This window comes from Bos mutus, chromosome 11 (assembly GCF_027580195.1).
Source record: "Bos mutus isolate GX-2022 chromosome 11, NWIPB_WYAK_1.1, whole genome shotgun sequence".
Classification (NCBI taxonomy): Eukaryota; Metazoa; Chordata; class Mammalia; order Artiodactyla; family Bovidae; genus Bos; species Bos mutus.
This window is the reverse complement of record NC_091627.1, coordinates 99,861,660-99,875,084: the sequence shown is the minus strand read 5'-3', so window position 1 is coordinate 99,875,084 and position 13,425 is coordinate 99,861,660. Positions and strand designations below refer to the sequence as shown.

Below are 13,425 nucleotides of genomic sequence, written 5' to 3'. Positions count from 1 at the left end.
AAAACCAGTCACATTACGCTGTTTAGTCGCTCAGTCAGTCTGACTCTCTGTGACTGTAGCCCACCAGGCTCCTCTGTTGCAGGCAAGAGTACTGGAGTCGGTTGCCATTCCCTTCTCCAGGGGATCTTCCCAACCCAGGGATTGAACTTGGGTCTCCTGCATTGCAGGCAAATGAGCCACCAGGGAAGCCTCGCTTAGTCCATGACATGTTTAAATCATGCATTTGGTATGATTTGTACATGCGTGAGGTTTCAACGAGAATTACCACACAGCCCAGTGTCTGGACTGCACTTGGCCGTCTGGCTCTGCTCCATATTCATGGCTGTCATCTGTCAAAGTCACGTGACTGCTGTGCCCATCAGCAGCGTGCTGTAGTGTCCTCATGGTTACATCTCCGGACTGAGCCACCACTCGGTGGCTGCAAGCCGCTGCAAGCCACCACTGTGAGAATCGCTGGTGGTGGATGATTGTGTGTTCTGGTGTGTATTTGGTTTATAAGCAGTAATGAACAATGGCAAGTTCTCTTTTTTAAAAGACACTTTCTTTTTCATTTGGTCTCCTGGACAATATCTTAATTGTTCCCCTTTCATGGATCACAGCCTTATCATGGGGAGGAGGCTGGCATAATTCAGTAAAGCGTTGAGCTATGCTCTGCAGGGCCTCCCAAGACGGACGGGTCGCAGTGAAGAGTTCTAATGATCTTGGTGTCTTTTATCTTAAAGAACAGTGTTAGTGAATCAAACTTAGGTTTGTTCTGTGAGGCTGTATGGAAGGTTCCTGGAGATGCTTGGCTGCACCAGTAGGTTTCGTGTGTGTGTGTGTGTGTGTGTGTGCATATGAACACACACGCACCTCCACGGCTCGAAGTCTTCTGTGGAGAGGGAAGGGCAGCACTAAAGTGGAAGGAGCCTGTCAGTGTAGACAAGTCAGGAGGTCTTAGAGAACCGCTCGTCACTTCTTGTTGAAAATACATGAAGCAGAGGGAATTCTAGAGGTCTGGCTATATGAAGCTTCTCTCAGAGCTCTTCACCTTCCCTCAAACGTCTCTTTCCTAACCAAGGCTCGCTTCCTCTCTTCCTCTCTTATTTTCTCTCTTCCGTTTTGCTCTCCTCCCGTTCTGTTGGTTGTCTGTAGTCTTCCCTCAGATGACTCCCTGAAGGTGTTTGGCATCACCCTGTCTGTGTCCAGGCTCAGCAGGGGACAGGACGCCTCGAGGAAGTGGGGACCTTGGTACACTCACAGGAGTGACTTGTCTTTATTTTTCCAGACCCGTGTTACCACCTGTCAGCTTCGCACCCGCTCTGATTGTCCCTCACAGGCTCTTCCTTCCTTGCTCTGCTCATCTCATCTCAGTGTAGTGAGAGGCCCGGGAGTGAGCCGAGTCCAGGACAACCTGCCAGCACCCAGTGGCGCTTGTCTCCGGGCCCCCTGCCTGGCCTCATCTCCTGGGGGAGCCCCCAGCTCAGGACTGGAGGGCTCCTGTGCTCAGCCCCTGCCTTTGGCCCCGACCCCGGGGATGCTCCTGTGACAGGCTCTCAGAGGTAAACCTCCTCCGCCTTAAATGCTCTGGACAGTTTTTACTCACAAGTGTTCTCTAGAAAAGAAACAGCCCTTCCTGGTAATCGGTCGAAATAATATTGGCCAGTTGTTACCCCCTTTCCTCCCATTTTTACAGGTGAGCAACTTGAGGCTCAGAGAAGTGGAATGAGCTGCCTGGGGGCACATGGTCAGCGAAGGAGCCTGGTCTGCACATGCCCTCTGCTGCCTGTTAATCTTTACCTTGTGTTCTTGTTGTCTTGTTTGCTGAGCTTGTGATCACATTGCAGAGGGTGAGCCCCCAGTTCTTGGCAAAGGTCACAGCAACTGTCTCCCTTGCTGGAGGGTCCGGGACCCTCTGATGGCCTGTGTGTGGAGGAAGTCCAGTCATGCCTGTCATTCAGACACTGCATGTTTTATTTTTTTCTTAAGGATGAAGAGGAGGAAATCAAACTGGAGATAAATATGCTGAAGAAATATTCTCATCATAGAAATATTGCAACGTATTACGGTGCTTTCATTAAAAAGAGCCCCCCAGGACACGATGACCAGCTTTGGGTAAGCAAGCGTCTCCTGCGTGTTTTGTGGGGTTTCCTTTTTGGTTGTACTAGAAGGGCATTAAGAACCTTCCAGAGGAAGGGGAGAGAAAAGCAGAGGGGTAAAGTCTGGTATCTTCCCTGGACTTCTCAGTGGAAGGCATCCTGAATGTTTATTTTGGTGTTGATTTCACGTTGCAGGGAAAAGAGTTTGTGTTTTGGGAATAAGGTGGCACAGTGAGAAACAAGGGAAACACGCAAAATAGCAAGGAAGTTAGGAGCTTGAAATCAAAAGCAGTATGATAAAAACTTTATGGAATTAGTGTAGTATCTCAGCAACATGCATTTTCTTTACTTCCATGGGAGTGAGAGACAAGCTGCAAGACAACAAGCTTAGTTCTGTAATTTACTAAGAGCGGTGGATTTCGGGTAAATTCGTGGAACTTATACATGTTCAATCTCACCTCTTATTGAACATGTTTCAAGATGTGACACTGAGGTAGTGCTGGCTCTGTAGTGATCACGTTAGTTCTGCCAAAAGTACTGGATTTACAGAGTGGGAAGATAGATGACTACTCTTCTGATTTTTTTTTTTTAAAGTCATTGTAGAATATTTGCAAAGTTAGGAAAATAAAAGGGGAAAAAAATACCTTTATTTTTATTACCCATATCTAAACATAGTTAAAATTTTAGAATAGTTCAGTTCATTTTCTAAGTACTTTAAAAATATGCTTTGTTCATATTGTTCAAACATCTAAGTATTGTAAAGAGTGTCTTGTGAAAAGTTCTGTGCTGCTTAAAATTAGTCTTCCACCCCAGTTAACATAAAATAGTTGGAGAATCACAATGTTGTGGAAAATAGAACATTTCTGATGCTGGCAAGTGAGAACGCCTGTTGGGGAGTATCTGGGTCAGGTTTCTGACCACTGGGCGTTGGTTACGGACAGACGGCCCACCTGTGCCTGTGCTCCAGAGACAGGGGCTGCAGGGCCTCTGCCCGGGCTGTGCTGTGGGGTGAGGACCCCAGTGTCCTGGACCTGTGTCCGTGCCCAGGAGATGGGGTGGTGGAATACGCTCTCAGGAATTTGGTGCCTCCACAGTGATCACTCGCCCAGACCTTTAGGAAAAGGGCGGGAGTTAGACCACCCCCGGCCTGCCCGGGGAGGGTGCTGACGCCTGCGACGCTCTGACCACCGGCGGGACGCGTCTGTGTCTTGTCTCCCTCCAGCTCGTTATGGAGTTCTGTGGGGCCGGATCCATCACGGACCTGGTGAAGAACACCAAGGGCAACACGCTAAAGGAAGACTGGATAGCCTACATCTCCAGGGAGATCCTGCGGGTAAGCCGCCCCTGCTCCGCTTTCTCTGCATTTGCTGCTTGCGCTCAGTCGTGTCCGTTCAGTCGCTCAGTCGTGTCCGACTCTTGGCGACCCCATGGACCGTAGCACGCCAGGCTTCCCTGTCCTTCACCAGCTCCCAGAGCTTGTTCAAGCTCATGTTCATCGAGTCGGCGATGCCATCCGACCACCTCACCTTCTGTCATCCCCCTTCTCCTGCTGCCCCCAATCCTCCCGGCATCAGTTGCCACTGTACAGATTATTCTTTGCACAACAACCAAGGAATCTTTGTAGCCAGTTGGCTTCGACAGTTGAAGCCACATCACGATGTTGACTCTGGCCTGTATCTAAAGAAACCAGACTTTTAAATAGTTGTGTGTGTGTGTTTTTTTAAATGTAATTTATTTCCCTGAATTCATCCTGCAGTTATTCAAAAGAAAATCAGAGTGCAGAGGAGGAGAAATAATCTCTTAGCTCGTGTTGTTTATGGAAATTCTGTGTCTGAGCTTGTAAATCAGTATTAATGGTGCTAAATGCTGGCTTTCAGAGTCATCTTCTAGGCTTTGGCATTAACAGAATCTGCTGCAGTATTTACGAGGGAAAGTTCTTGTGTTTAATGTTATTTACAGCCAGTTGGAAAGCTGGTTTATGGAGCTACCAAATGATTTTAGCAGCTTCTGAGTGATTCTTTTCAGTAGTGGAGCCATTGTGACAGCGCAGTGTGTCTGAAAATAATGTATTTGAAAACTGCTTGTGAGTTGCCCACAGGCTTCTTCTCTTTGGTCAACTGTCACAGTTTTCTCTCTACTTTACCTGTAAATAAATCACACACTTAAATGACTTGGTTGGATTTCATTTGCACACCACATTTTGGAAAGTAAAGACTATGGAATTGAATTGGAATCTAATTGTAAAAAAACCCTGTTACTTTATTTTTTATGTATAGGTAAATTTATGTTTAAGCTTCACAGAGGACTGCAGGTTTTTAAAAATGCTGTCTAGAATTCATGGCGACAGTTTGAATTTCTTTTTATTTTGTTTACAGAGCCCTTGAAAATAGATAATTCTCTTAAGACAACTAGTTGGATAGGGAGAGGTGGGAGACCTGTCTTTGTATCATCACATTCACATTTCACTATAAAAGCGTGAGAACTCTTCTGTGGTTACTAAAGGAACCTTAACGTGTGAGACTACGCCCCGCCTCCCGCCGCTGTGGGGGCCTTCAGTGAGTGGGCCCCTGCAGTGTCCTGAGAGCACAGTTGTTGTTGCTTAGTCACTCGGTTGGGTCTGACTCTTTGTGACTCCATGGATTGTAGCCCGACAGGCTCCTCTGTCCATGGGATTCTCCAGGCAAGTATATTGGAGTGGGTTACCATTTCCTTCTCCAGGGGATCTTCCTAACCCAGAGATCAAATCCGCCTCTCCTGCTTTGGCAGGTGGATTCTTTACCACTGAGCCATCTGTGAAGCCCCATGATAACAATAAAACCCCACTAAAATGTTAAACACGAAAAATCAAGTAAACTGCATTCTCATATTGCCGCATCTTAGACTGGATAGGTCAGTTGTGCCTTGGGAGGCAGCTGCACATTAGGTTCTCTGGCAGAAGTCGGGACAAGTAGAGTTGTGAGAATGCTGCCTTTTTGTCTTTCTGACCATATTTGGATGCAAACTGCGTTTTTGTTCTCCCACCACCTCTCATCAGAGGCATGCTCTGGGCTTCATTCCAGATACGAGGTCATCAAAAAGTGCTGTGTGCCCATTAGGGCTTACTTCCTTGGGAGAAAAAGAAAGATGCTTGATTGGCACATGAAGCTCTGTGGATGGCACAACGGTTGTACCCGTGGGATAGAGGTGGGGTCAGTCAGTAGTTCACAGCTTGTGGCTCTTTGGTGGGAAAACCAGGCTGGGTTCAAGGGCCAGACCTTGAAGCCCACTCTCACCCTTGCCTTTCCCCTGGAGTGCACGCGGTTCACATCCCCCCCCCAGGCCCACCCGCTGCACAGTGGGCGTGCAGCGTGGGAAAACAACCGTCCCGTACACAAATAGCACACACTGCAGGAGAGACGCTGCAGATGGTCCCTGAACACGCGCCTTCGGGAAAAGCTAGAGACTGGTGGTGCTACCCTCAGCCTGGCCCTGGCCCCTCGGGACCGGAGGTGCATCTCTGTATGGTGTCACTGGTGATACCTTGCTGGACACGCGCTGAAGTTGAATTCTGTGCACACTTTATTTTTCAGTATTTGATTGTTTGCCTGCTCCGGGTCTTAGGTGTGGCACGTGGACTTAGTTACCCCATAGTGTGTGGGGATGTTAGCTCCCCAACCAGGGATAGAACCTGCGTCCCCTGCATTGGAAGGTGGGTTCTTAACCACTGGACCACCAGGGAAGAACCAGAGAATGTTTTTTTTTTTTTTCCTTTCTTTCTTTCCTTTAATCTTTGGCCACACTAAGTGATATGTGGGATATTGGTTCCCTGACCAGGGATCCATTCCATGTCTCCTATGTTGGAAGGTGAATTCTTAACCCCCGAACCATGGAATATTATAAGGGGTGCATTCTGGACTGTTCACTGGCAGCATCAGACAAGTAAATCTCTCTGTGTCTTGCCTGTAGGGCCTGGCCCATCTCCACATCCATCACGTGATCCACCGCGACATCAAGGGCCAGAATGTGCTGCTGACCGAGAACGCAGAGGTGAAGCTGGGTAAGTGTGATCTGATGCCCGCCGGGGTGCATCAGATCTGGTGAAGCTGGGTAAGTGTGATCTGATGCCCGCCGGGGTGCATCAGATCTGTTGGCATCACTCCCGTTTCTCCTTCCGTCCTGTTGGAGAAGTGGGAGCCAGGCTTGCCTCTTAGCGTGGCTCCAGGCCCACTTCATCCATGCCCCAGACTCCCCCAGCAGTCCCTCTGGTGGTCCCTGTGGTAAACTCAGGGACCTGTGGGTACAGGCCCCTGGGGAAACCCCCAGGCTGGTCGGGCATCTTGGCCCTATGGTGACTTGGCTCTGGAGGGGCGCTCCTTACCCGTGTTGCTGGAGGGTCACGCATCCACGCCGTGCTGGTGTGTGGTTTACTCTGAAGACCCTGTTCCGCTCCGTGTCTGCGTCCTGTTGTGTACTGGTTTGCTCACTCTGGTCCCCTTTCCTTCCTTCCCCTGGCCGCAGTGGACTTCGGGGTGAGTGCCCAGCTGGACAGGACCGTGGGGAGGAGGAACACGTTCATAGGCACCCCGTACTGGATGGCCCCTGAGGTCATTGCCTGTGACGAGAACCCCGATGCCACCTACGATTACAGGGTAAGGTGTCGCCAGCCCTGCCTTGTGGGCTCTGCCAGTCCTGGGCACGGGTTCTGCCCCCACGTCCCCCTCCCTGCTCCAGCGAGGACCGCATGGACTCCTGCTGTAGGGCGCATCTGCCGGGACAATATTTTGAGGCTTTGTGTGTGTGTGTGTGGTCCATTTCTGCATCAGCTCTGTTCTAAGTCAGGTGCTGCTTTCAAGGTGGGAGGGGTCACTCTCAGGCTCAGAAATTTTTTTGTCCCAAGTCAGTTCAGTGCTTCTGCTCTGTTTACTGTTCTTTTTAATTTGAAGAGTATCAGGTATTTATTATTTCAGAAATACTGTCAGATTACATAGCAAGCACCTTGTGAAATTTCAGTCTTGCTAAAGAGCTGTGCACCTTTGCTTTGGTCACAAATGTGTTTAAACTCTGAGAGTGACCTCTAGAGACGTGTATCAATAATGCAGTTCTTGGTCCTGATGAAAAGTCTTGTTTGATCATCAGACTCTGGCTGAGAGTTGGATCATAGGTACGGCAAGTGGTTCTAATTAACGATCGTTATTATCATTATTGCATAACTTTTTACAAAGCTGTACAATACAAGGCAGATTGTATAGCTTTTCCATCACCCTCTTCATGAGTTGACTGAACTTTATGAGCTGATCATTTATTTACTTGGAAGGTGTTCTTCCAGATGTGTTTGTGCTCGTAATTTCTTGGCAAACTTCCTTTTGGTTCGTACCCCGAAGAATGCATTTATGTGGTTTGTGTGAGTGCCCAGTGGTGGCGAGTCCCAGGCCTCACAGTGAGGATGGTGCCCTAACGTCTGCTTTGTTCTGCAGAGTGACCTCTGGTCCTGTGGCATCACTGCCATTGAGATGGCTGAAGGCGCTCCCCGTAAGTAGCCTGCCTTCCTTGTTAGCCCAGTTCTATGCAACGTAAACCTGGTCTCGTGGCTTCAGAAACAGTGGCTTCATGAATGGAGTTGTTCCTGGTGGGGCGTTCAGATGAAGGAATCATAAATACAGTGGAGTTTTAGATGTGAAAGGAGTTCTTGGCACACATCAGTCCTTCTGAAGGTCTCCCTGAGGTTCATGGGCCGCATTACCTTTTAAGTTGTAATTAGATGTATGACCTGGATTTGTTCTGACATCAGATAATGACAGCCCACTCCAGTATTTTTGCCTGGAGAATCCCATGGACAGAGGAGCCTGGTGGACTCAGTCCATGGGGTTGCAAAAGTTGGACAGGACTAAGCATGCACACAGACACAGTAATAGGTGATAATTTTTCTTTTTACAGTTTGAACTTAGTATTCAGTGAAACTGGTCCTAACACAGGAAATTTCCATTTTACTTATGTTTTAACTTTAAAAATAGAGGCACAACCTTTTACCCATGGAATTTATTTATTTTTATTGGTATTACCTGTGAAATTTTGCTTCTGCTTTGGATTAAATCAGTGACAACTTCGTGAAATTGATTTTTAATGAGGAATAGAGTAGAATCGAAGAAGGCGATGGCACCCCAATCCAGTACTCTTGCCTGGAAAATCCCATGGACGGAGGAGCCTGGTGGGCTGCAGTCTGGGGTTGCGAAGACTCAGACATGACTGAGCGACTTCACTTTCACTTTTCACTTTCATGCATTGGAGAAGGAAATGGCAACCCACTCCAGTGTTCTTGCCTGGAGAATCCCAGGGATGGGGGAGCCTGGTGGGCTGCCGTCTATGGGGTTGCACAGAGTCAGACACGACTGAAGTGACTTAGCAACAGAGTAGAATTGCAGAGAGCAAAGGAAAAAAAGAAACCCATTCTTTTCTGCTGGCCCCCCTTGAATATATAACATTTGGTACATGGCTGCTGACTAAATACTTGTTGAATGAATGATCCCAGGTTGCCCCCAGCTAGGGATTGGGTGCACTGCAGAAGTGGCCGTCTCTGCTCATCACCCTGTGCTCCATCGTGTCCCCTGAGGGGCTGAGATGGGGCAGGACTGCCCCATGCTTTGTCCGGTTCCTTTTTGCAGCGGGAACAGCACCCTCCTTTCTTTGGCCCTATCTCCCAGCTGTCTTGTAAGGTGCTTGTGAAGGTAAATAAACACACAGAAATACCTGTTGTGACATACTTGTGTGTCCAAGTGCACCTCTCACGCCTTCACTGGGCCAGTGATCAGAGGGTAAACAGTCATCGAACGAAATTAAACAATCCCATCACTCCCCGATTTCAGGAACACTCACTCGTAAGCAGTGAACGTGCCTGCTAGTGCTCCTGAGTTCAGGCATTGTGTGAAGGCCTTTACAGCTGCATCTCATTTAATCCTCATGACAGTCCTATGAAAATAAAAATATTTTTGTTGTCGTCCAATAGCTGACTTAAGCTGTTAACTCCTTTAGGACTTTGAATCAGTATTTATCTTTGATTTATGAATGCTTTCCAGTGTCTGTTCGAAATGGTCTATTCTCGTTGCTCTGGTCCTCCTCGTGTTTTGCTGTGCTTCAGTGAGGGGTTCAGGGTATGTTCTCAGCTGCATAACTAGATGTGCAGGCTGCTTGACATGAAGCAAGTCAGTCATACAGCAGGCAGAGTGTGTGATGCCCTGAATGGGTCCCAGAAACAGAGACCGAGTGACCGAGTGTATAACTGACACGCCTCTCCTCTCCCCAGCTCTCTGCGACATGCATCCCATGAGAGCCCTGTTTCTCATCCCCCGGAATCCTCCTCCCCGGCTGAAGTCCAAAAAATGGTAAGATGCATGTGCTTTGTTGTTGTCATTCTGTCCCTTTAAAAAAAAGTGTTCCTTTTTAGTTTGACTTCAGGACAGAATCCTGGCCATTCTGACTGCCAAAGAACACAGGAGTCAGTGTTACAAAGTGTATTGCTTTAGTTTTTAATGTTTTTTTTCCTCTTGATCCATTGTCCGTGAATGGTAAAAATAGCACCAAGTGACTCTATGAAACACCAACACAATATTTTAAAAAAGGTTCAGTTTTAATATTTAAATATACCTCTCAGTGTAATGGGCTTCCCTGGTGGCTCAGACAGTAAAGAATCTGCCTGCAGTGTAGGAGACCCGGGTTCCATCCCTGGGTCAGGAAGATCCCCTGGAGAGGGGAATGGCAACCCACTCCACTATTCTCGTCTGGAGAATTCCCTGGACGGAGGAGCGGGCTGTAGTGCATGGGGTCGCAAGGAGCTGGACATGGCTGAGTGGCCAACACTTGGACTTCAGCAGCTGTTAGGTCTGCTCTTCTCGGGGGCGTGTCCTCTGGTGTCCTGGAGCATCGGTCCCCAACCTTTTGGGCACCAGGGATTGGCTTCATGGAAGACAGTTTTTCCACTGACTGGGGTTGGGGGGAAGGTTTTGGGGTGATTACTCAGGATGCGAGCTCCTCTGAGAATCTCACGCTGTGGCTGATCTGCTGGGAGGCGGAGCTCGGGTGGTAGAGTGATGAGGAGCGGCAGGGGAGGCTTCATCCCCCGCGCGCCGCTCACCTCTTGCTGTGTGGCTGGTTCCTAATGGGCCGTGGACTGGTATGGGTCTGGGGGTTGGGGTGCCCTGTTCCAGAGTCCCTCTAGTCCGCTGGTGTAGACACACACATGTATTTTCACCCTCGTTGCTCCTCTGTTCCCCTCTGTCTTCCCGTCTTCCCCTTTTCATCTGCTGGCGAGATTTCCTTTTCCCTTCATCCTTTCTTTCACCACATTCAGCTCCAGGGAACCGAGGTGGTCTGGTTCCACTTACCAGTTCTTGGAGAGGTTCTTTAAGGCAACGACTGAGCCCCAGTTGGTCTCCTGTATTAAAACATGACAACCGTGTGCGCCCATGGGTGGCCAGCCCTGGAAAACCACGTGTGAACAGTAGGTGTCACTAGGGAGTCAGCTGTGGGGCTGGGTGACACTTTATCCGGCTCACGCTAAACTGAACAACACTCATTTTCTCTTTGCCTTTTCTCAGATTTTACTGAAGGGAGTTAATGCGCCATCTTCAGGGTATTTTCACAGTTTGTAAGTCAGTCGGTTATTCCGTCCATGACTTGCAGGCGTGGATCAACCGCTGTGTGTACAGCATGGTGAAATAGAGAGACGTGTAGGTACCAGTGGAGTCCCCCGTGCTCTTTCACCAGGCTGCCTCCAGCTAAGCTGGATCAGACGCATTCTCAGCAGTTCACATCACTGCCTCAGCTTCCCCGGGCGTTCCGAAGGGTCGAGAGGGTCACAAACGTGAAGGCCTTTTTCCTTTATGGATGCAGTCTTCCTGTCCACAGGTTGTGAATTTCCACGACCACTTTGGCAGAAGTGGCCTTTGGAAAATGATCAGCGAATTCTCAGCAGAAGCTGACAGTTGTGTTTAAAGACTATATCGTAGCTGATCGTTTCTCTGATGTTAATCTGTACATGGCCCGTGAGAAGCCCTTTGGAATTCTTTACCTTAGGGCTCCATCCTCAAACTCCCCAGTGTGAAGGTCTGAGGAGTGACCCAGGCATTTGTATTTTTAATAAACTCCCCAAATGATCCTCCTGGGCCCCGGGGTTTGGGAATCCACGTGCCGTAGCGTTCCTCTACCGCTGTGTAGAATCCCGTGCGCTCCTCCTTAACCACAGAGCAAGGCCACAGCTTCTTCAAGTGACTGAGGGCCCTTCTTTGCCTTGACCCTGACCTAGTTCTTTTAACTCTTTTTCCACTTTTCATTGCAGCATCAGAAAGCAATTCACTGTCCCACTTGGACTCTGCTACCTTGTCACTCTGGAACGGTGGCTTTTCTTGGGAAGGTTAAATATCCTCCTTTTTCTTGATATTGGACCCACTCCACTGTCTCAGTTCTTTTTTCTTCCTCACAATTTGATTATACATCCGCTATTGAATATACATACACTGTTTCCTATATGTATGTCTTACAGAGCCCAGCATAAACAAATGTAAATTGTTGACACATAAATATTTGTTGGATTGAACAAGAATAATAAGTTCTGAGTACAAATAGAAGACAGTAGAACTGATTCTCTCTTTTCCAGTTTTTTTTTTTAATATTTAATTTTATATTGGAGTACGGTTGATTTACAATTATCATGTTAGTTTCAAGTGTACAACAAAGTGATTCAGTTATTCATATACATATACCTAGATAGCATATTGAAAAGCAGAGACATTACTTTGCCAACAAAGGTCCGTCTAGTCAAGGCTTTGATTTTTCCAGTGGTCATGTATGGATGTGAGAGTTGGACTGTGAAGAAAGCTGAGCGCCGAAGAATTGATGCTTTTGAACTGTGGTGTTAGAGAAGACTCTTGAGAGTCCCTTGGCCTGCAAGGAGATCCAACCAGTCTATCCTAAGGGAGATCAGTCCTGGATGTTCTTTGGAAGGAATGATGCTAAAGCTGAAACTCCAGTCCTTTGGCCACCTCATGCAAAGAGTTGACTCATTGGAAAAGACTCTGATGCTGGGAGGGCTTGGGGGCAGGAGGAGAAGGGGACAACAGAGGATGAGATGGCTGGATGGCATCACTGACTCGATGGACGTGAGTTTGAGTAAACTCCGGAAGATGGTGATGGACAGGGAGGCCTGGCATGCTGCGATTCATGTGGTCGCAGAGTCGGACACGACTGTGCGACTGAACTGAACTGAACTGATACTTGCCTTTTCAAATACGTTTCCCATTTAGGTTATTACAGAGTATTACACAAAGTTTCCCTGTGGTATACAGTAGGTTCTTGTCGTTATCTGTTTTATTCATTTATTTAAAACGTTTTATTTTATATTGGAGTGTAGCCAGTTAATGTTGTGATAGTTTCAGGTAGACAGAAAGAACTCTTAAGGCATGAAGTAACTGGAAAGGACTGAACTCATTCTCTCAATCACATTTTTAAAGACTGAATAACTCAATTCATTCAACAAAAATTTATTGCATACCTATTGTAGTTGATATGCTCAGAGCTGGGCCTTGCTGAGAAATGGGAAAGCGGGAACCAGTCCTGACCTGTACGGTTATAAACCAGGAGAGACAGAGACATAAATGTGAAGTGTGCAGTGTGTGACATGCAGAGAGCCCTAAATGAAGGGCTCCTAGCTTAGGGCGTGTGTGGTGCAGTGTTGCCAGGAAAGGTTTATGGACAGGAAGCTGTCTGAGCCGAGTCTCCAACAACAGGGTGGCTGAGAGTGTCTCCGCTGAGGCCGCGGAGGGGTCACCATAAGACAGAAATGGAGAAATGAGCAAAAATAAAGTGTCTGGTAGGGTAGATGTTGGCAACAGGGTCACTGCCCTTCTCAGCACTGTTACTTCTGCCTTTGTCCATTAAGTGTAGGACTTCCCTGGTGGCTCAGTGGTAAAGAATCTGCCTGCCAATGCATGAGACATGGTTTGATTCCTGGGTCGGGAAGATCCCCTGGAGGAGGGAATGGCAGCCCACTCCAGTATTCTTGCCTGGGAAATCCCGTGGCCAGAGGAGCCTCGTGGGCTACAGTCCATGGGGTTGCAAGAACCGGACATGACTTAATTGCTAAACAGTGACATTAAGGGTAGAGAGCTGACACATAACTCAGCCTAAAACTGATGGACATGTTACCCTAACAAGATCCAGAGCCTCAAATCACTTACTTGGGTCCGTCTCTCACTCTGTGTCTGTCCTTGTCTGTAAGGATCCACCATCTCTCCTCTGTCACCTTCAAGTTAGCGAAGACCTTCCTGCACTCGCTTTCCTTTTCCCCTGATTCCGCGATCAACAAGCACCATTAACTCCA

The 13,425-nt window shown here is 48.0% G+C and overlaps 1 protein-coding gene across 50 annotated transcripts in view; it reads left to right on the top strand.

The window, feature by feature from the left end:
- Positions 1 to 13,425, top strand: part of MAP4K4 (mitogen-activated protein kinase kinase kinase kinase 4) — a 151,700-nt gene that overhangs the window by 95,508 nt on the left and 42,767 nt on the right. For all 50 annotated transcript variants that reach the window (XM_070379894.1, XM_070379890.1, XM_070379892.1 and 47 more), the window contains exons 4-9: positions 1,969 to 2,094; positions 3,301 to 3,411; positions 6,024 to 6,114; positions 6,576 to 6,706; positions 7,532 to 7,586; positions 9,355 to 9,433. In XM_070379894.1, coding sequence (XP_070235995.1) covers positions 1,969 to 2,094; positions 3,301 to 3,411; positions 6,024 to 6,114; positions 6,576 to 6,706; positions 7,532 to 7,586; positions 9,355 to 9,433 — 593 coding nt within the window. The remainder of the gene's footprint in view (positions 1 to 1,968; positions 2,095 to 3,300; positions 3,412 to 6,023; positions 6,115 to 6,575; positions 6,707 to 7,531; positions 7,587 to 9,354; positions 9,434 to 13,425) is intronic.